Genomic DNA, 20316 nt, shown 5'->3' with positions numbered 1-20316 from the left:
GCCCGGGTGGTCTAGTGGTATGATTCTCGCTTAGGGATACAAACCCAAGCATATCTGCGAGAGGTCCCGCGTTCGATCCGCGGCTCGGGCCTTGTACCTTCCTTTTTTTTTTTTTTTGTTCTGCTCCCGCCTACACACAACTAGTTGTCTCTCCCAAGCAAGGAGACAAGAAGCGCGCGAGAGAAACAAACAGTCTTGATCATCAAGGAGGCAGGCAGCAAAACACTGTGCTGCTGCTGTATTCTGTCACCTAGGTGAAGTCAAGATTTTGTCTCTTTCTAGCTCATTAACCCGATCCCTCAGCAGGAATCTATCATCAGCTCAGACACCCTTTCACTCAAACCCGTTGGGCTCGCACTCTCCTGCTGCATCCCTTCCCCACAGACTCCATCTACAATGTAACACAGCCTGACCTAATCAGCATATGAATCTGACACAAGACGTGAGGGTTCGAACTCAATACAATGCGTTGTCAGTCACCGACCCACCATCCCCGCAGTGAACTATGATAGCTATCTATCATTCGGGTTCATCCCCCGAGCCCGGCATATCGCGCCGTGCTTTTCTTCCACCGGCGGAGATACGCTCCGCTGATTGATTGACTCATCACCAATCTCAATTTTCACATTCCAAAATCGAACATTCATCAATCACACAAGAATCGGGAGTTACACTCACAACCACAAACATCCACACTGAAACCAAAGATGACCGTACAATCGCATTCCCCCGACGGGGGAGAGAAAACCCTCGCATTTATCGGATGTGGTATGTTTTCACCACCAGCACCAACACTACAATCCAACAACCATCAACATCCCCAAATATTTACAACCTACTGACGGAGAATAAAGGCAACATGGGCTCCGCCATTCTGAGCGGTCTACTGGACGCAACGCGCACCCAAGCGGGAAAAATCAACCACTTCATCATAAGCACCAAGACCGCCGCATCCGCGGAACGTCTCCGCACCCAATATGCAGAGGATGCGTCCCGCGTGACCATCGCACACGACTCCAACCTCCGCGCGATGCGCGAAGCAGACATCATCCTACTCGCCTGCAAGCCCTTTCTAGCGAAAGGTATTCTCTCCGCTCCGGGTGTCGGGGAAGCGTTGTCCGGAAAGCTAGTGATTAGTATCATGGCGGGGATGACGCCCACTGACATACTTGACTGTATGAGCGACGGTGACCGCGAAAACGTCAAGATCGTTCGGGCAATGCCGAATGTCGCGGCAAGGTTGCGCCAGTCTATGACTATTGTTGAGCTTCCGGAGAGGAAGCCGCTGGAGGAGGAGTTGGTGGAAATAGTGACGTGGGTGTTTGAGGTGATTGGGAAGGTTAAACTTCTAAGTGCGGATCTGTTTGATGTTGGGACGATGTTAGTAGGCGCGGGAATAGGGGTTCTGACGGTGCCTTTGGAGGGATTATTGGATGGGTGTGTGGTGGAGGGGTTGAGGAGGGCGGAGGCGCTGGAAATGGCGGCTCAGACGTTGTCCGGGATGGCGGCGTTGTTGAAGGAGGGGTCGCACCCTGCGGTTTTGAGGGAGAATATATCCTCCCCAAGGGGTTGTACCATCCAGGGAGTGATGACGGTGGAAAGAGCTGGGGCCAGAGCGACATTTGCAGACGCGGTGATTAACGGCACGAGGCATCTGAAGGGGGATCGATAGATGTACTATTTTCGGGGTATGATTCCGAATAGATTAGATCGAAAGATAGAGAGCGATAGATAGATAGAACACTGATAGAACCCAATTATTTCCATTGACATATTATCCTCGATAAGAACGCACAGCAGCCATTGGTCCATACCAAATGCCCTCCTTCCATATACCAGTTCCATCATCCTGCAGCGGTAACCTTAACCGAATAGTACCGGAAACACCCACCGAATGCAATCCATCATCCATCACCACCACCAACTACAACGTCACTAAATCCATGCAGACACAACCCCCTCGCGTAGAGTCAAGCCAATCGGTCAAAATACCGCCCTGCCGCGATCTACAACCACATACTCTGCGCTGGCATCCCTACCCCTCACTACTACTATCTGACAGAGATATAACGAGGGATAAATAAGTAGACAGGGGGATACCATAAACCCTGAACGTAGAATGAAAGAATACACTTATCCAGTCCATCCTTTGAAATGAGATCAAAAGTATTACTCTGGCCAAAACGGCCTACCACTTCCCCCCTTCTCTACTACCAACTCCTCCACCCACCAACCTACCACCATGCCTACAACACCTCAACACCAACACCATCACCAACATCAACTACAACAACCCACCACACCCTCCCACCCCCCAAACCCCCCACCCCAACCCCCCTATCCGCCCTCCCAACCCGAACCTTCCTCCGCTCCCTCCTCTTCACCTCCGTGATGGCCTCCCCGCTTCTCAAGCCCTGTCTCTCCGTGCTAAAGTACATGGTCGACTCGAACTCCCTCCTCTTCAGCCCGGCCAAGAACCCCATCGTGAATTATCTGCTGCGTAGGACTATCTACGATCATTTCTGCGCGGGGGTAAATGAGAGAGAAGTCCGGCATACGGTGCAGGAGATGAAAGGGCTCGGGTTCAAGGGTGTGATTCTGGGGTATGCGAGGGAGTCGATTGCTAAGGTCGAGGACGTGGATTCTATTCAGTCTGCTGAGGAGAAGATGGAGGTTTTGGATCGGGCCGTGGAGGAGTGGAGGGTTGGTACGCTACGGACGTTGAGGATGTGTGGGAGGGGGGATTATTTGGCTGTTAAGTATGATATCTCTTTCTCTCTCTCTCTTTCGGTACTTATGATTGAATTGGGGGAGGGGGGTGATAGGTTTGGGCTAATGGTGCGTTAGGTTTACTGGTGCTGGTCCTGCCGCTGTGGAGGCACTCTCGCGCGGTGGTCGTGTTCCGCCGAAGCGGATTCAGGAGGCCATGATGGAGATTTGTGATGCTGTTGCGGCGCAGGGATCGCGGGTGTGGATTGATGCTGAGCAGCAGATTTTCCAGTCGGCGATTGATGCCTGGGCGGTCGATTTGATGAGGAAGTATAACCGGGTGGAGAGGGCGGATGCGCCGGTGGTTTTGAACACCTATCAGGCATATTTGAAGTCTTCTACAGCTAGGCTTAATGAGCATTTACGGCTTGCGCAGAAAGAGGGCTGGGCTATGGGTGTTAAGCTGGTTAGGGGAGCGTATATCGCTCATGATCATCGGGACCGGATTCATGATACCAAGGCCGATACGGACAGGAACTATGATCATATTGTGGAGAGTCTGATTACGAGACAGTATCCGCTGGGAGGAGAGCCCGGACAGCCGTTCCCTAAGGTGCGTCTGTTTGTGGCGTCGCATAACGGGGTAAGTGTGCGGAAGGCGTGTGCGTTGTATCGGCAGCGGGCGCTGAGTGGGTTGCCTTTGATTCCGGTGGAGGTTGGTCAGTTGCAGGGAATGGCGGATGAAGTGAGTCTGGGGATGGTAGGGGGATCGACGGATGGGGCAGCTCCGGGGGTGTTCAAGTGTTTGGCGTGGGGTTCGACGGAGGAGTGTCTGCATTTCTTGTTGCGGAGGGCTGTTGAGAATCAGTCGGCGATGGAACGGACGAGAGATACGGCGCGGGCGCTGAGGGGAGAGGCGTGGAGGAGATTGGGTGGGGGAGCTGTGATGTAAACACATGCCTTTCGGCTTTCAGTTCAATGTGAATATGATTCGATGATTATCGATCTAGAGATAACCGGTTGTATGTATACCTTTCGGCTCGGAACCCGACCTCGGAGGACGTTCCGGAGTCTGGATTCTCTTTAGCATGAGTATTCCTCTCCTTGAAGGAACCATAAATGATCCCTGTTGGGCTCCCGTACCTTAGCGGTATGCATCTGTCCTTATCAACTAAGGATCGCCTAGACGCTGAGCTAGAGGATCGGCCCCCGTCTACTTCGTAGGATCTCCATGGCCTCTGCGTAATCGGCATCCTCATCCTCTAGCACAGCTTCCTTCTCACATCCCTCCAGTATCTCTAGCACGTAGTCCTGGCAGTCCCATTCGAGGGTCTCGTTGTCCACAGGCGTGGCGTCCACAACGTCCTTCACGGTCGGGATATCGGGGCTGCCAATCTGACATACAAAGATTGACTCGATGAAACCCATGTTATCGGAAGGAAGCCCATTGGACACCACCTTTTGGAAAGTGGGATGCTCTCCATCGACTTCGAAGATGAGGTCTTCGGTGTTTGAGTGGAGATGGAGGGCCCAGTGCTGAAAGTTGCCGTAGCGGGGGTGGTAGATGGCCACGGCGAGGTATGGGGGTTTCATGACCGGTGAGGTTGATGACCGGGAGTGAATATGTACTGTAACTTTGAAGGTATTATGAGTATGTTTGGATCAAGGGATGAAGTGTCATTTCCTGTTGTTGTGGTGATCATCTCCTACTGTCAGTAAGGAAGATGGAGAGGGGAGGCATAACATGCCTGAGGCAGTGAGGCATCAAGGCACCGTAGTTGTGTGGTTTGCACTGCTTGAGCCTCTTCTTCTCCTCTTTCCTCCTTCTTTCCCCTCTTCTCACTTCACTTCCTCATCATTTCCATCATCATCATCATCAAGATCATCTTCCGTCATTCAATTGCCTCCCCGCCATCCCGTGTCCATTCCTTGGTTACCTCCCTTTTGCCTTCCTTTGTTCCCCCGGCCGACCACCTCGCTACCCAATCATGGCCCACCGCAGGGGCTTGTCCGTGGCACTGGGCCCAACGCGGGATCCCCGGACTTCCGGCCTCGCACCATTCCAGGGCCTTCCGTACCCCACAAATTGACATGGTCGAGTAGGAATGACTTGCCCTGAGGACCGTGCCAGCAAGTGACGAAGGTTCTTCGGTTCGGTTCCATCATCTCCCGCGGGGTAATTCCATCACCGCTGACCCAGAACTGAAATTCCTCAAGAATTTTCTCAAGGGGCAGTGCAGTTAATCTCCTGGTGTTCGCCTGTCTCTCGTTCATTTCACCGATCGCCCTTGGCATTCCCTGTCTCGGACACGAGGTGGACCGACTACTGCAGGATAAAACTCCGATCGAATCTCGCGTCGCACTCAAATCTTATTTATATCTCCCATCCTTTTCTCCTTCCCTTCCACTTTCTGAGCGGATAAAGCAACCGCATAGCTTCACTGGGCTCCCGGCCTTTGCAAGATGCAAGTCAAGGTGTGTTTTAGAATCCTGACCCATAAAATTGTGGCTAATTCAGTGTGGTAGTTCCTGGCAACGTTGTTGCCGCTTTTGCTGCATCTTCCTGCGGCTGTGGATGGTCTGCAAGGAAAAAATGCGCGTATTTCGGCGTCTTTGAAGAGACACGCTGGTCGCGACGTGCCCCAAACAGCTCTTAACTCCACCAATGTCTATCCGACTAAATTCTCAGGCGTGACCTGGGATGAGGATCATTGGCTGCTCACCACCACCACTCCTGACCAGGGCCACTACCAGTCGCGTGGGTCTGTTGCCAACGGATACCTCGGAATCAATGTTGCCAACATTGGTCCCTTCTTCGAGCTTGACGATCCCGTCAATGGCGATGTGATCAATGGCTGGCCCCTGTACTCCCGGCGTCAGAGTTTCGCTACTATCTCCGGTTTCTGGGATAGACAAGCCCACACCAACGGCTCCAATTTCCCCTGGCTTTCGCAGTATGGTGATGACAGTGTAATCAGTGGTGTTCCGCACTGGAGTGGTCTGGTCCTTGACCTGGGTGATGACACGTACCTGGACGCTACCGTGGATAACCGCACGATTTCGAACTTTGAGTCTACCTATGACTTCAAGTCGGGCGTGCTGTCCTGGTCGTATACCTGGACCCCGCAAGGAAACAAAGGCTCTTATGCAATCACTTATCGACTCTTCGCGCACAAATTGTACGTGAACCGGGCCGTGGTGGACATGGAGATTACCCCTCTGACAAACGGCAATGCCACGGTGGTCAACGTGCTGGATGGCTATGCAGCTGTCCGCACAGACTTCGTCGCATCGGGTCAAGAGGAGGGTGCGATTTTCTCTGCTGTGCGGCCTTGGGGAGTCAACAACGTCACGGCTTACGTCTATGCGACCTTGGATGGCTCCGACGGTGTCGACTTGTCTTCGCGTAGGATCGTTACCGACAAGCCTTATGTGAGCACAAACAGCTCGTCGGTTGCACAGGCCGTCGATGTCACGTTTACTGCGAACCAGACTGTCCGCATCACCAAATTTGTGGGTGCCGCCACCACGGACTACTTCCTTCTCACACAGGAGACAGCCAAGGCTGCATGCCTGGCTGGCTTGGCCGATGGCTACGTCAAGTCGCTGCAGTCGCATGTTGGAGAATGGGCCACGATTATGCATGACAACTCTGTCGATCGCTTCACGGATCCAGCGACCGGCAGGCTACCCGAGGACAGCCACATTGTCGACTCGGCAATCATTGCTGTCACGAACACCTACTATCTGTTGCAGAACACCGCTGGAACCAATGCAATTGTGGCTGCAGCTGGAATCCCCGTGAATGTTGACAGTTGCGCGCCCGGTGGGCTTACCTCGGATTCGTACGGTGGCCAGATTTTCTGGGATGCGGATCTATGGATGCAGCCTGGTCTTGTGGCCTCTCACCCTGAGTCGGCTCAGCGGTTCACCAACTACCGTATCGCATTGCACTATCAAGCTCAGGCCAACATCGAAACTGCATTCACCGGCTCGAAGAACCAGACCTCTTTCAGCTCTTCCGCCGCGATCTATCCTTGGACCAGCGGGAGATTTGGTAACTGCACCGCAACCGGACCGTGCTGGGACTACCAGTATCATCTGAATGGCGACATCGGCTTGGCGATGATCAATCAATGGGTTGCAAGTGGCGACACGGCATGGTTCAAGAACTACCTGTTCCCGATCTATGATGCAGCAGCCACCCTCTACTCTGAACTGGTGGAGCGGAATGGCTCATCCTGGACATTGACAAACATGACTGATCCGGTAGGTAACATGCCTCTTTCACATGATTTAGCTGACCTCCGCAGGACGAGTATGCCAACAGCATCAATGCGGGCGGATTCACGATGCCCTTGATTGCCGAGACATTGCAGAATGCCAACAAGTTCCGCAAGCAGTTCGGTCTGGAGCCGAACGAGACGTGGGACGAAATCGCAGAGGACGTTCTCATTCTCCGCGAGAACGGTGTCACCTTGGAATACACGACGATGAACGGCACTGCTGTCGTTAAGCAGGCTGACATCGTCCTCAACACGTTTCCGTTGACTTATGAGTCGGACAACTACACGGCGACGAACTCGCTGACCGACTTGGACTACGTAAGTTGCAAGTACCCATGTGAGGTTCCAAGCTAACAAATACAGTATGCAAACAAGCAATCCGCAGATGGACCAGCGATGACATATGCTATCTTCGCGATCGTCGCCAGCGATGTCTCTCCGTCCGGCTGCTCTGCCTACACCTACCACCAGTACTCTTACGCCCCATATGCACGTGGTCCGTGGTACCAGCTGTCTGAGCAGATGATCGACGATGCTAGCATCAATGGCGGAACTCACCCCGCGTTCCCATTCATTACCGGCCACGGTGGTGCTAACCAGGTAGCCCTCTATGGGTACCTTGGTCTGCGTCTCCACCCTGATGACACCCTCTACATCGACCCGAATCTTCCTCCCCAGATTCCTCATATCACTTACCGGACCTTCTACTGGCATGGCTGGCCGATCTCCGCGTGGTCCAACTACACGCACACCACGATCCAGCGCGATTCATCTCTTGCACCACTGGCAAGCGCCGACCTTCTCTTCTCCAACGTTAGCATCAAGGTCCAAGTCGGCCAGTCCACCGCCTCGGCCGATGAGGCGACTATTTACTACCTTCCACTCTCCGGAGAACTGACGGTCCCCAACCGCATGATCGGGTCTGTTAACACAACTCCTGGCAACCAAGTCCAGTGTCATCCAGTCTACTCCCCGGATGCCTACGAGCCAGGCCAGTTCCCCATCTCTGCCGTGGACGGTGCTACTTCCACCAAGTGGCAGCCCTCGACGTCTAACTTGACTTCTTTGACGGTCACTTTGTCCACCACGACAGACGCGGCTGTGGAGGCAGTTTCTGGCTTCTACTTCGACTGGTCCCAGGCACCGCCCCAGAACCTGACTGTCATCTTCCACGATTCGCCCATCGGGAACCCCTCCACTGTGTTTGCTGCCGCTGGCTCGAACTCCACAGGATACCGGGTGGTTACATCGATGTCCAACATTGTGCAGTCGAAGCCGTACAACGCCATCTCTGCGGAGGAGCTGAACGTGGTCTCTATCCCCACCGCCAACACCACCACGATCACACTGGATGCGCCCGTCCAGAAAGCCCGGTACGCCACGCTCTTGATCGCAGGCAACCAGGCCAATGAGACTGCTGGTGCTACGGTGGCCGAGTGGGTCATTCTGGGACAGAACAGCACTTCCAGCTCAGCGGCTCAGGCCAAGCGGCAGATGAGTGCGCGGAGCAAGGCCACTCTGGCTCACCTCAGCTAAACAGCTTACTTGCTTCAATTACGAGACGGTCGCTTCTGTAACATAAGTATCCTTCCATATGTGGATGAGAAGTACATAATCAATTAATGCTACATAATATGAATTACGATCGATCGATCCTTGCTAGCCATAACCGGCTCACCACCCCAGTCTTCCGACCGGTCAGTGTACCAGCCACGACTAGATATTGTATGTATGCGAGCACGCTAATAGATACAAGAAGACAACCCCATCATAATATCGCTGTCGCGGAACACCACAGCAGACCATAAACAGATGCCTCTAACCTCAGAGACACCCATCCATCATCCACCCATCGCCACTCACCAGTAAAGAAAGATCAGTTACTCCTCATCCAACGCAAACCGATCCAGGAACCTAAACGTTCTCAACCCCTCCCTAACACTATCCACAAACTCGGCCCCAACCGTCTGCCCCACCACCACACCCTCTCTCTCATCATCAATCCCCGCATTCCGCAACACAGTCTCCCCACTCCCAACCGCCCCCACCGTCTTCCCGAACCGAAACGCATCCACCAGCACCTGCAACGGTCTTCCAGCCGGGTACAGGGTACTCACCGCACTAGCCGTAGAATTGCGCTGCGGCGCAGTGACCGATCCCTCCGGAAAGAGCCCCTCCGCGCCAGGCGCCACAACCACCGCATCGAACTGGATCGCGTCCGAGGCGGAATACGTCTGGTCGACTCCGTCGGTCAATCTCTCCGCGACGACTACCACGTCCACTTCATCGTCTTTCAGCTCTGTCGCGAGGTCCTGTGCGGCCGTGATTGACGAGGGGGTTTGCACGGAGGCGAGGAAGCCGACTTTGAGGTTGGAGAGTTTCTTGAGCGGCGTGCCGAAGGTGCCTACGTCGGTGGTTTTGTTGTCGTGGTAGTATGTTGGGTCTGGGGAGGGGGCGGGGATGTCGATGGCGCGGGCGACGCGTCGGGCGAGGTCGTTGGAAATGCGGTTGAGTTGGATGATGACATTTTGGCGCACCGTGGTTGATTTGACGTTGCTGGTTTCGAAGCGGATTGCGTCGATTAGGAATTGCTGTTCCGTCGGGACGAGAGAGTTGTAGAAGAGGCGGGGCTGGGACCACACGTCTTGGAAGGTAGGGGACGTGCTGCGTAGGAGGTGGCCTGAGGTGGTGCGGCCTGGGGAGGTAAAGAAGCCGTTGCCGGTTGTTTGGTTGGCTTGTTTCGGGGAGGCGGAGTTGAGGGTGTTGGGGCTGTAGGCGTTCGGGTTGAGGGGGATGTACATTTGGCCTGAGTGATGAATGGGTTAGTTGGTGGTGATGGGGGAGGTAATGGAGGGGAGAGGGGAATTACCTGCGCCATCGCGGTTGTTGTTGTGGATTGGGACGCGGGGCTGGTTGATGGGCAGCTGTTCGAAGTTGGGGCCGCCGTGGCGGTTCAACTGGGTGTCGAGGTAGGAGAAGAGACGGCCCTGCAGCAGAGGGTCCTCGGTGAAGTCAACTCCGCGGACGATGTGGCCGGGTTGGAACTGGTGCGGTTAGATTGGTTCGTAGCGTAGGTAAGGTCCATTAAGGTTATGCGGGTGGAGAGACAGGGAAGCAAGGAGCGACATACCATGACCTGCTCGGTTTCCGCAAAGTAGTTTAGCGGGTTGCGGTTGAGGGTCATTTTCCCGAGCTTCGTGATAGGCACGTACTCTTCCGGCACGATCTTTGTGGGATCGAAGAGATCGAACCCGAAGCGCAGCTGGTCTTCTTCGTCCATGATTTGCACGCCGAGCTTTGCTTGTTAGTTTTGAGCTCGCTGCAAGGGAATGTGTCACACATACCTCCCACTCCGGGAACCGTCCATACTCGATCGATGTCCAGAGATCCTGACGCATAAAGTCCGAGTTCTTGCCCGAGACCTGCTGCGCCTCTTCCCAGACCATGCTGGCCTTGCCCTGCAGCGACTTCCAGTGGAACTTGACCAGCTTCGACGCGCCGCTGTCCGTCACGAGCCGGTATGTGTGCACGCCGAAGCCGTCCACATGCCGGAAGGAGCGCGGAATACCATGTCCAGCCATCGCCCAGAAAAGAGTATGCAGAGCACTGGGCTGCTGGCTGAAGAAGTCCCAGGCCGAGTCGTGGGCAGTAGCAGCTTGGGGAATCTCGCTGTCACCTCTGGGCTTGACGGCGTGGATCAGATCGGGGAATTGAATGGCATCCTGAATGAAGAACACGGGGATGTTGTTTCCGACGAGATCTGACGGGTCAGTGTTTGGCTGAGAGTAGAGAAAAAAAGGGATAGCTTACCGAAATTACCCTCATCGGTGTAGAAGCGAGTCGCAAAACCGTGCACATCGCGAGCAAGATCGGTACTGCCACGGCTACCAGCGACAGTGGAAAAGCGCACAAACATGGGAGTTTCCTTGCCCTTTTCGGAGAGAAAAGAGGCCGCGGTGAGGTTGGAGAAGTCGCCGTAGGAGACGAAGACACCATGGGCACCGGCGCCACGGGCATGCACGGCGCGTTCGGGAACCTACATTCTTAGTGGTGCAATTGCGTAGTAGACCAACAATAGAACTTACCCGTTCATGATCGAAGCGCTGGATCTTCTGGCGGAAGATAAAGTCCTCTAGCAGAGTGGGACCGCGTTCACCAGCGCTCAAACTGTTCTGGTCCTCAATGGGGCCGCCCACGTCGGAAGTGAGGTAGGTGTTATTGTCATTGAGGTAGTACTGAGAGAGGAATTCCTCAGTGGATTCTGAGGCATCTGAGGAGTCGCGAGCAGAGAGATCACGACTCATGTAAGGGCAGGCGGCATTGGCGAGGCCAATGAGGCCGACGAGACCGATGGAACGCATGGTCGCGTGGAAGGGAAGGGGAGGATTGGACTAGGTCCAGGGAAGATGAGGCAATTGGAGAGGTGAGAGAAGAAGGAAGGGGAGGGGAAGGTGAGGGAAAGAGAGGGGGAGACCGAGGGCGTTATATAGAGTGAATGGGATTGGCATTGGCATTGCATTGGCATTGGCAGTAAGTAGCTACTAACTGAGTAGATACCAACTGACTAGTACGAATGTAGGAGCCGTCTTTTCCAGCATGTTTTGTTAGATACCAGTCGGGTGTGTACCTTACTTGGGATGATATCTTTCGGTAAGGAATCCTGGGATGCGTATTGAGATGCAGACACACGGCCAATGGCGCGTTGCTCATTGGCCGGGGGGTCCATGCCCCGGCCGAGACCCAGGCTTGGCGATGAGGAGGAGGTCGAAGCTGACTGGCGGGAGGGCTTGGTAATCGGGAGGTCTGGATGGAAAGGGACTGGCTTGGCGGGCGATGACGTTGAATTCCACTCGTGTCGTGCCATAAAATACAGTATTATCGTGATGATAATAATAAAATGACAAAATAGCAATGATGTTGCACAAAACCTGAAAAATGGGAAGTGTCGGGATTGTCAATTAGTCTTCCCCACTCATGTAACAATAACAATGATAACAATAACAACAACAACAACACACAACTAATTGGTCTTCCCCTTGCAGGGTGAGAACTTCAATTCAGCTGTGGCCCAAATACTTATTGTACTACCTCAGGCATAAACTTACTAAAGACCAGGGGACTGGTTTCATGCACGAGGAAGATAATTCCACAATGTACATTGGCTAGGACACGTTCATGTTCATGTTCCATATGCAGGACCCTAATCAGCTATTAATAACTAATCCGACGGTTCCTTACAGCACCTCCCCTCACCCCCAGTTACACTACTACTAGTACCACTACTAGTACAACAACTAAATATGATCAGACCATCCAGCCAAGCCCACCCCCGCAGCCGGGGATTCTTGGTCCTGCAACGTGCTGAATTTCCATCACACCGACGCGTCGCCGCCCAGACTCACAACCTACTAGTAGGAAAGAACATCACAAAATTTCTATTTCTGTACAATGCCTAGTCTACACATCCCCCATCTATCTTAGCATATACTATCTAAAAATACTTCGGCCAAACCGGATCCTCCCACGTCCTTCCCCCCTTTATCAACTGACTATCCACCCCATCCGCTCCCGAAGAAACATACAACACCTTAGCCTGGGCCCCCTCATTCCAATATTTATACGTCACTCCCTTAGGCACAAACACCACATCTCCCATCTCCACTCTGGCTGTCTCATACTCCCCAATCTGCACCTGCACGCTACCCTCCAGCACCTCCAACGCGGCCGGGCCCGCCGTCCACGTCGGGGCTGTCGCGTTGCTCGGCTGCCGACTCATGATGATCGTGCTCAGGGTATAGTTTGTATCCTGGGCCTGCGTGGCCGTCACCAATGGCTGCACGATCTGGTACGCCCCGTACTGCGAGTTGAGGTACTTGGGGCCGTAGTTGTTGGCGATGAAGTATGGCTGGCCCGCGGCGCCGAGGGTGTCGGACTCGGTGTGCCAGCCGGAGTCGGAGGGTGCGGAGCCGTTGACGAAGTCGCGGCGGGGAGTGAAGTCGAGTTGTGCGTAGACGTCGTATTGTTGCAGGCCGGAGATGGTGCTGCTGTCGGGGCCGGTGGCGGAGGAGGAAGAAGAGTTGCTGGAGCCAGGTACGTAGGGGGTTTCGGTGCCGGAGGTGTAGTTGGTGCCGAGGGCGTAGAAGAGGTCCCTATTATTGCAAGAGTTGATTAATATGCTGATATGTGAGTAAATAGATGGGGAATTGGCTTACTCGAATCCACCAGGAACAATCACTCCCACCATTTCAGTATCCGGGTCGAGGATCTGGAACGTGTGTGTTGTGTTCCGAGGTACAGAGCCATAGTCTCCCTGGGTGAGGAGACGGCCCCCCTGTTCTCCATCGCCCTTTTGGGCCCAGAGCTGGAAGCGACCCTTGAAATTGAAGAAGTTCTCATAGTGCGTGCGGTGGATGTGAGGGAGGACACCGAGGGAGCCGCTCGAGGGCGCATTGGTGCTCATAAGCGTGAAGGCATAGTCGGAGGATGGGCCGGTGACTGTGAACCGGTACAGTTGGGAGCCGATCGTCACGGCATGGGAGTTCTCATAGTGAGGGAGGATATAGGGGCGAGGGGACGAGGGGGCCTCGGAGACGTAGAGGTCCTCGACGGATAGGGCTGAGGTGAGGGCCAAAAGAGAGGAGAGGACAAGAGAACGCATGGCGATGGAGCCTTCAGATTTAGATTCCGATCAGATCTTGCTGATTCTTCGATAGACATTCTCTGCAGCTACGATTCTACAAACTTATACCCTTCGCGTGGACAATGAAGTCCGATATTCACACCGGAAATCCCGAGATTCTGCAACATGGCCCATCTGGTACGCGAAATGAGCTGCAGACCTCGTCGCAGGGCCCGATTTGCTGGAATTGCAGTTACCTCAGCGACCAGACAAGACAATAGGGTAGACGAACCTCGGGCCCTGTACGGATCCGGTCATGAGTCTCCGGAATGACGAAACGCCGTGTGTGTCGGAAAATCCGAGAGTAGGATAGCGATCAACAGGTCCACTGCAGGAACTATCCAGGCCAAGGGACGCCATTCTTGGCGGGGAGCAGAGTGACTCGTCCTGCCTTGGAATCTTCACGCCGTGGGGTGCAGATTATCTGCAGCCACCTATACCTACCTTAAATCCCCATATACATTAAAAGTATCATCTTCAGGGACATCAAATGCCTACTTACTCTGCACCTCTCGCACAGAAACCACCCAGCAACACTGAAGAAGACAAATGCCCCCAATGTCGATCACCGTCGATCATTCAAGGCCCGAGAGCTCCGATAAACGGCGGGTCGTCAACTCGGCACTTGTCTTTGCGGAAAAACCACCCAGCCAGCGGGGAAATGCCGCATACAGAGTAGTCTACCCAATGTCAACCAGGCATAGTCTGTAGATGATAGCCACACACACTAACCCACTCTAGTAAATCTGGACATCGCTTGTGAGTCCGCCAGGAACACTGAGGGGCAATTAAGCACGTAAATAGCCTAGGGTTGTCTGTGAAGATTGACTAAGCGGAAACAATCGGAAAATAACTAACAAGCCAGACTCCGGAGGGGGACTTGTGGCAGTACACTTGGGTCAGTTATGAGGATTTGCTTGCACCAAGACTTGGTGCGGACAGTGGCCGGGTAAATAGACTGTCAGTGTCTGCTTTGTGTGCTCCGTAGTGTTGGGGGGAGAGAGTGCCAAGGACAGTTTGACGTGAAACGGCCGCCAATTTTCATCCACTTTTCCTTCCTTCTTTCTTTCCACTAACAGGTTACCTCTCGGTAGTGGATAAACCGAGAAACGAAATTTCAGTTGAGCTCAGTACGACATAGCTACTATGAAATATTGCAAATATGTAAAAAGTAAAGGAGAAATTAAAATGAAATGAAGGTGTGTGTTGTAGTGTGGTGCGGGCGGGTGAAGAGTGAAAACCAAAAAAAAAAGCGGGAGAAAAAAGAATTGTCCCTGGGCGGGGTCGAACCGCCGATCTCAGTGATTCCTGTATGATGAAACCATAAGCACTATGCCTTAACCACTTGGCCACAGGGACAACTGTTTTATGTGGGGAATTTCTTAATATGGCTTATACCATACTTCTCGCATATTCCCCGGTGAGGGCGGTTTTTTGTTCATGGTTCCTTGGGTTGATTGTGGGGGGAAGGAAACTGTAAGTTTGGTACTGCGTTGATTTCAATTTGTGGAGTTGGCGTGTCTTATCTATTGGTTTAGCTTGTTGTGTAGCTAGCTATATTTGGGGGATGGGTGTTGTAGGGTGTATAGATTGTGTATTTGACTGACCTGCGACCGAAATACATATTCGCATACCAACCTAGCGAGGTAGGCTATCTATCTATCTACTCTTCAGTTGTTTACTTTTAGAATATAGGGACCTGTGAAAACGACGCCGAAAATGGCTCCCCTCTGCATCCTAACCCAGGCAAACCACTCCTTCTCACCCAGCCTGGTCGAGCGGCTATAAGATGCTTCGTCTGCCCTTTCCCTCGGGGGTCTTTTCAATAAGCTTCTCATCCCACCTCCTCTCCCTCGATCGACCTCGACACGCTTGACTCGCAAGTCTCCTATCACAGAATCCAAGTCTTGGCGCCTGTCTCCCGATTCTTCTCATGGCGCCTGTGTCCGTACCTCCAGGTCAAGGCGATGAGCACTGCTCCATATAGACACAGTCGTCGATGCCATTGTTGATTACACTTGACAGTGGACTAAGTCAGACTATCTTTCTCCCTGGTATATTTTAGGTTCTTCGCGGGCTTGCAAGGTAAGTTATCACCCCTTTTTGAAGGACTATTATTGACATATTACGTAGCGAGGAGCCCCCCATTTGGTTCCAGAATTTGTTTCTCGAGGCGGTGCCAAATCTCTAAAAAGTGGATTCAAAGGGCGCCAGGAGATTGGCCCAACGACAGAAGGACTTAAATAGAGACTAAAGGCTGGGCTGGTAGCCTCTTCTTGCATGTTTATTTTGCTAACCAATATCCCTTCAATATTTCTGACGATGGAAAAAGAAAATGGCAAAGATGATTAACAAAATAAAAACGTTCTCTTGTCCAATATGCACATAAAAACAAGTCCTCTCTTGTCGTCGCGGAATTATTCCCGAGGACTGGTAACTTGGACAATCAATGTTGGGATAATTCCACCTACAACGACAATTCCACTCATGAGTCCGGCCGTACCAGTGAAACCTAGAGCACGAAACATGTATGGAAAATAGAAAGGGCCGACCTAGATGTTCCTGTTAGCGAGGGAATAGGTGTTGAGGTAGAGGAGGACGAACAAAACCATACAGTAGCCTGATAACGTTGAACAACACTCCAATTGAGGCAGAGCCACTGGGCGAAGTATCGATGGCATACGCAGTGAGAATGGTAGATTAAATCTGATTGCCAAAGCTGGCAATGGCAATTCCCACACAGGGGGTCACATTCCAAGAATTCGCCCGCTCAAGTTGAAACCCCCAAACGAGCTGACCAGCAATGATAGTGAGGAAACCAATATAAGTCAACCAGAGGCGGTCGGCCGGACAGACTCGGCCTTTGCGCTTTCGATAGACCTTCATGAAGTAGTCGGACATTGGCCCACCGACCTGCTCTCCAATTACGCATCCAATGATGATGGTATGAACTGGAGACCGGTTTGTTGAGCATCGAGATGGAATTTCTCCCCAAAGTGAGGGGCATCTCGACCACGAAGACGATATTTGCATAGCAGAAGGTGATAGCAGTAGCTAGGGCTGCTACCAAGATCCGAGGGTTCTTGGCTAGGCGGAATGGAGACACAAAATCCGATATTCTGATGGGACGCGCATCAAGTCGTTTGGGCAGCAACCCACGGAAGATCGAGACTTTTTCTTTTGCAGCATCATTCTCAGGTTCCATAACACGAAGCGTCTCTCCGCCAAGGCAGATATAAGCGACCGCTTGCAAGAAATTGATGATGGCAAATATCCAGAATATGAATTCCACTCGAATGTGCTGCACCACGAATCCCATGATAAAGGGACCAGCCGGGGGGTACCGAGGATGGTCATCAAAACCCACCATCCCACCTTCCGGGCATATCCATCCGGAGTAGATAGTTCAGCCACCACTCCACTTCCAATTCCAATCGGTGGAGATATGAAAGCTGCAGTCAAAACACGAGTGATCATTTGGCTAGCGTAACTTTCGCACCGGGCGCCTCCGATATTGCATACCATACTCGCAAGGACCGAAAAGATCAGGATATAGTGGCGGCCATATCTTTCTGTGATGACAATCCAGAAAATTGGTGCTATTCCAAGTAGTACGATCTAAAGACGGATTCTTATCAACAAAACCCGATCCCACTCTGGGAATTATTACGAAACAAGATACTTACTTGAATGGACACCAGATAGCTTGCGTCAGCAAGGGACACGCCATAAGATTCTGCCATTGAAGAAACTGCTGGCACGACTCCTGCTGCCATGAACACAGAGATCATGGAGTGAAAATGAGACCATCAGAATCGTAGCATTCTTCTTCCATTGTGGCCAGTCGACAGCCTGGCGAGAAGTACTAGATTCCATTGACGACGAATGGACTGCTCCTTCCAATTGGACAGGAGGACCCGATTCGCTTAACTCCAGATGCTGGAATTCGTTCTTCTTTGACTGAAGGTCGCCAGAGCCTGTGTCGCTCATGGTTGCGGGGAAGGATTGAAGTTGGTCAAATAGAGATTTCTATTATATTCTAATATAAGATTGAATTGAAGTTTAGAGAGCTTGCTCCTGATAGTTTTGCTGTTGGAAGAACCCAGCCAGCCGACCTCCTTTTCTATCTTTCCATATCTCACATACTTTACTTTCTATTCTAGGGTTTCCTAACACATCCTAATCTAGTTCAATGCGGGGTAATAGTGTCATTCCCCACAGAAATCAGCCAGTTTATAGTTTCGGTTCTCATCCCGGACTGTAATGATCCTTGGTTCCCCGTGTTTCGGGACTAATCTCGTGTATCTGGGATGGCAGGTGTCTGATTGGGGCAGAAGGATCGGGTAGGTTGGGCCTAATTCAAGGTTTGCGCCCCGTTTCCGCGAGGTCAGCTCTTCGCCCAATAAAAGTTAATCATATCCCCAGAAGATCCGAGGAATAAGATGGGATCTATCCCGAAGTGCTTAGACCCCACAACGGCACGCATCCCTCGAGTGTTGTTCACCGCAATTGCATTCTTAATCAATATTGACTGTTACGAATGGAGTACAGTTATAGCGGAATTATGGCGCGTCAAGTTCGGATACGCCGTAAGAAGAGCTATGAGCGTGGAAGGGTGTCTCAAAAAAATTTGGCACATTTGGTCATTCTTGATTTAAATTTCGATATCATCTCCCATCACAAGAGGAGCGAAAAGTTTTACAAAGCTAGGGTACTACTTTTTCACTCAAGAGCCATATTGCTATGGCTTGTTGAAAAGGTTGTTCGCATTTCCAAAGTAGATCTTATCGCGTAGCTCTGGGTCAAGCGGGAAGCCATCTAGAATTTGCTTGAATCCAAGTGATTTGTCGGGGGACGCATAAGGAAAATCAGAGCCTGTGGAATATATTAGCTACTAGTGACAAATAACGAGAAACATGGGAAAAGCCTTACCATAAGTAATATGATCATGCGGAATAACTTCGAGAACTAGCTTGAGAACGGCCTCGGAACTGGAGAGGGCCAAGTCAAAGTAGAATGACCGAAAGTCTTCCATGATCTCTTCGGAGGATTTCCCATAAATGCGGGCGGTTGCAGCGGCTTCCTTCGACACGGCGCAAATGCGCGTAATCAAGAAGGGCAGCGTTCCTCCGGCGTGGGAAAGAATTACTTTGCAGTCTGGATAACTTCTCTTTGTGTTGGTGATAATCATGTCGACAGCAGTTCTCGTGGTCTCATGGGGATAATCAATGGCTGGCTGCGGTAGGAGAGGGTTGACTCGAGTCGTATCAGCGGGATGAGTAGGGTGAATGAAGACCACGGCCTTTCTGAAATTCAGCTCCTCTCAGATAGGCTTGAATTCAGGGCAACCAAGGTATTGGTTCCCTGAGCCATATCTTGTGAATAAAGTCACACCTTCAGCCTTCAACACATCTAGGGCGTATTTGATTTCCACCAGAGCGCCTTCGGTATCGAGAAGGCAAGGCAGATGCGAAAAAGCCCCATCGCTGTGAATCTTCATCACGCTTGGCTGCAGCATACTCGTTCGCCTTGCGGGCCAGTGCTCTTCTCTTCTCGGTCGTTGGGGCGATGACTGCTCCAGGCGCAGTCAGCGACAAGATAGCCTTGGTCACACCAATCTTGTCTGTGAACGCAATGTCGCCCTCGGCTGACCAAGAAGGTGTCGGCCAGCCAGAAGGGTCACCTCCAGCATCCTCGACAGCTGTGGAAATCTATTCAGAATCGTATCCTTGTTGGGAGGGGGTTGTTGTGATATACCTTGAGCATAAAATTCGGGGACGAAGTGGTGATGAGTATCGATGAGGCTCATTGTGAGTTGCAATTCTGTTCACTGCTTGATATTTTTTTTTATCATAGAGAAGAACGCAGATAGGCAGAATATATACCATCGACAGTGCAATAGTACCTGGTGTGAAGTGATCCCCACAATGAATATGCCGGGTTTCCGGTTGCCGACCTACCCGGAGTCAATCGTGGACGCCTGGCTGATTTGCCGCTGTTGTCATTTACAGTTTCGATGACACGTTCAACGATCTAGCCAGTTAACAGATGCGCAACGCATTGACCATCAGGCATAATGGTAAGTAGGTTCGGGATATATCCCGGTGCTCGGACCTCCTTCCCTTCGTTTGGGTCAGTCCTTGTTTCCGCCACTGCAGTACGTGTGTGGAGATCTTGACAGCACAATTTGACCCACAGATCTAAGTGGGCAGGTTTTAAAAGAATACGAAATCTTTAAACCTCTTTGAATTCCATTAGACATTTCTTTCTAATTAATGCGAATTATCTTCATAACGCCCTTCTCTTCCGGTCCATCAGTGACATAGCTAGGGTTATCCGGTATTCTCTCTGAGTTTTAGATCAAATGAACAGATGCCAAGATAACAGAGTGGATGAGATAGGATAGATAAAGGGAAGGACTCCAGGGGCCCCCGTGGTCTAGAGGGAACAACCCCCCCTTAATCTGTTCCTCGACTCCCCTTGACTTCTCCTGCCAACTTGAGGGTGTCTGGAATGATGAATGCCATCTAAAAGCAATTGCATGTTGATGGAGCGGTCTCTGTCACGAGGCAGAAGAGATTGTAGCTTCAGGACGCCTGAACAACAAACTACGGGATCTCGCTCAGGTGTGCCTAACATCGT

General features: G+C 52.0%; 8 protein-coding genes and 2 non-coding genes across 10 annotated transcripts; 4 read left to right on the top strand and 6 right to left on the bottom strand.

Annotated features, from left to right (window-relative positions):
- On the top strand, positions 1-91 carry BO87DRAFT_t278. The gene has a single exon. It is a non-coding gene; the product is annotated as a tRNA-Pro (tRNA).
- A 616-nt stretch (positions 92-707) lies between these two features.
- On the top strand, positions 708-1672 carry BO87DRAFT_322202 (pyrroline-5-carboxylate reductase; the record flags this gene model as incomplete). The annotated part of the gene is made up of 2 exons (XM_025619962.1): positions 708-768; positions 855-1672. The coding sequence occupies 2 exons, from the start codon at positions 708-710 to the stop codon at positions 1670-1672; spliced, it is 879 nt and encodes a 292-aa protein (XP_025473933.1).
- Positions 1673-2391: 719 nt separating this feature from the next.
- On the top strand, positions 2392-3661 carry BO87DRAFT_431502 (putative proline oxidase Put1; the record flags this gene model as incomplete). Its single annotated transcript, XM_025627591.1, has 2 exons — positions 2392-2759; positions 2848-3661. The coding sequence occupies 2 exons, from the start codon at positions 2392-2394 to the stop codon at positions 3659-3661; spliced, it is 1182 nt and encodes a 393-aa protein (XP_025473932.1).
- An 85-nt stretch (positions 3662-3746) lies between these two features.
- On the bottom strand, positions 3747-4521 carry BO87DRAFT_216566 (uncharacterized protein). Its single transcript, XM_025618657.1, has 3 exons — positions 4458-4521; positions 3853-4412; positions 3747-3781 (listed from the first exon to the last, which is right to left on the bottom strand). Exon 2 carries the CDS (start codon positions 4300-4302, stop codon positions 3904-3906), a length of 399 nt encoding a protein of 132 aa, XP_025473931.1. The 5' UTR covers positions 4303-4412; positions 4458-4521; the 3' UTR covers positions 3747-3781; positions 3853-3903.
- Positions 4522-4892: 371 nt separating this feature from the next.
- treA (alpha,alpha-trehalase treA) lies at positions 4893-8692 on the top strand. Its single transcript, XM_025624511.1, has 4 exons — positions 4893-5184; positions 5236-6978; positions 7023-7313; positions 7359-8692. Exons 1-4 carry the CDS (start codon positions 5173-5175, stop codon positions 8529-8531), a joined length of 3219 nt encoding a protein of 1072 aa, XP_025473930.1. The 5' UTR covers positions 4893-5172; the 3' UTR covers positions 8532-8692.
- On the bottom strand, positions 8596-11435 carry cat1 (catalase catB). Its single transcript, XM_025624510.1, has 6 exons — positions 11081-11435; positions 10806-11031; positions 10340-10755; positions 10126-10290; positions 9865-10039; positions 8596-9801 (listed from the first exon to the last, which is right to left on the bottom strand). The coding sequence occupies exons 1-6, from the start codon at positions 11354-11356 to the stop codon at positions 8876-8878; spliced, it is 2184 nt and encodes a 727-aa protein (XP_025473929.1). The 5' UTR covers positions 11357-11435; the 3' UTR covers positions 8596-8875.
- Positions 11436-11701: 266 nt separating this feature from the next.
- On the bottom strand, positions 11702-13770 carry BO87DRAFT_420386 (cupin domain-containing protein; the record flags this gene model as incomplete). The annotated part of the gene is made up of 6 exons (XM_025627000.1): positions 13208-13770; positions 12578-13144; positions 12398-12403; positions 12234-12265; positions 12101-12114; positions 11702-11923 (listed from the first exon to the last, which is right to left on the bottom strand). The coding sequence occupies exons 1-6, from the start codon at positions 13651-13653 to the stop codon at positions 11702-11704; spliced, it is 1287 nt and encodes a 428-aa protein (XP_025473928.1). The 5' UTR covers positions 13654-13770.
- A 1173-nt stretch (positions 13771-14943) lies between these two features.
- Positions 14944-15033, bottom strand: BO87DRAFT_t277. The gene has a single exon. It is a non-coding gene; the product is annotated as a tRNA-Ile (tRNA).
- A 1341-nt stretch (positions 15034-16374) lies between these two features.
- Positions 16375-17664, bottom strand: BO87DRAFT_402248 (MFS general substrate transporter; the record flags this gene model as incomplete). Its single annotated transcript, XM_025625670.1, has 5 exons — positions 16375-16587; positions 16688-16975; positions 17005-17292; positions 17361-17425; positions 17457-17664. 5 exons carry the CDS (start codon positions 17662-17664, stop codon positions 16375-16377), a joined length of 1062 nt encoding a protein of 353 aa, XP_025473927.1.
- A 642-nt stretch (positions 17665-18306) lies between these two features.
- BO87DRAFT_411275 (amidohydrolase family protein) lies at positions 18307-19510 on the bottom strand. The gene is made up of 5 exons (XM_025626426.1): positions 19432-19510; positions 19195-19375; positions 19067-19160; positions 18607-18994; positions 18307-18549 (listed from the first exon to the last, which is right to left on the bottom strand). Exons 1-5 carry the CDS (start codon positions 19481-19483, stop codon positions 18416-18418), a joined length of 849 nt encoding a protein of 282 aa, XP_025473926.1. The 5' UTR covers positions 19484-19510; the 3' UTR covers positions 18307-18415.
- Positions 19511-20316: the final 806 nt, after the last annotated feature.

This window comes from Aspergillus neoniger, assembly GCF_003184625.1.
Source record: "Aspergillus neoniger CBS 115656 unplaced genomic scaffold BO87scaffold_68, whole genome shotgun sequence".
Lineage (NCBI taxonomy): Eukaryota > Fungi > Ascomycota > Eurotiomycetes > Eurotiales > Aspergillaceae > Aspergillus > Aspergillus neoniger.
Note: the sequence above shows the minus strand (reverse complement) of the source record. Positions and strands in the feature narration are given on the sequence as shown.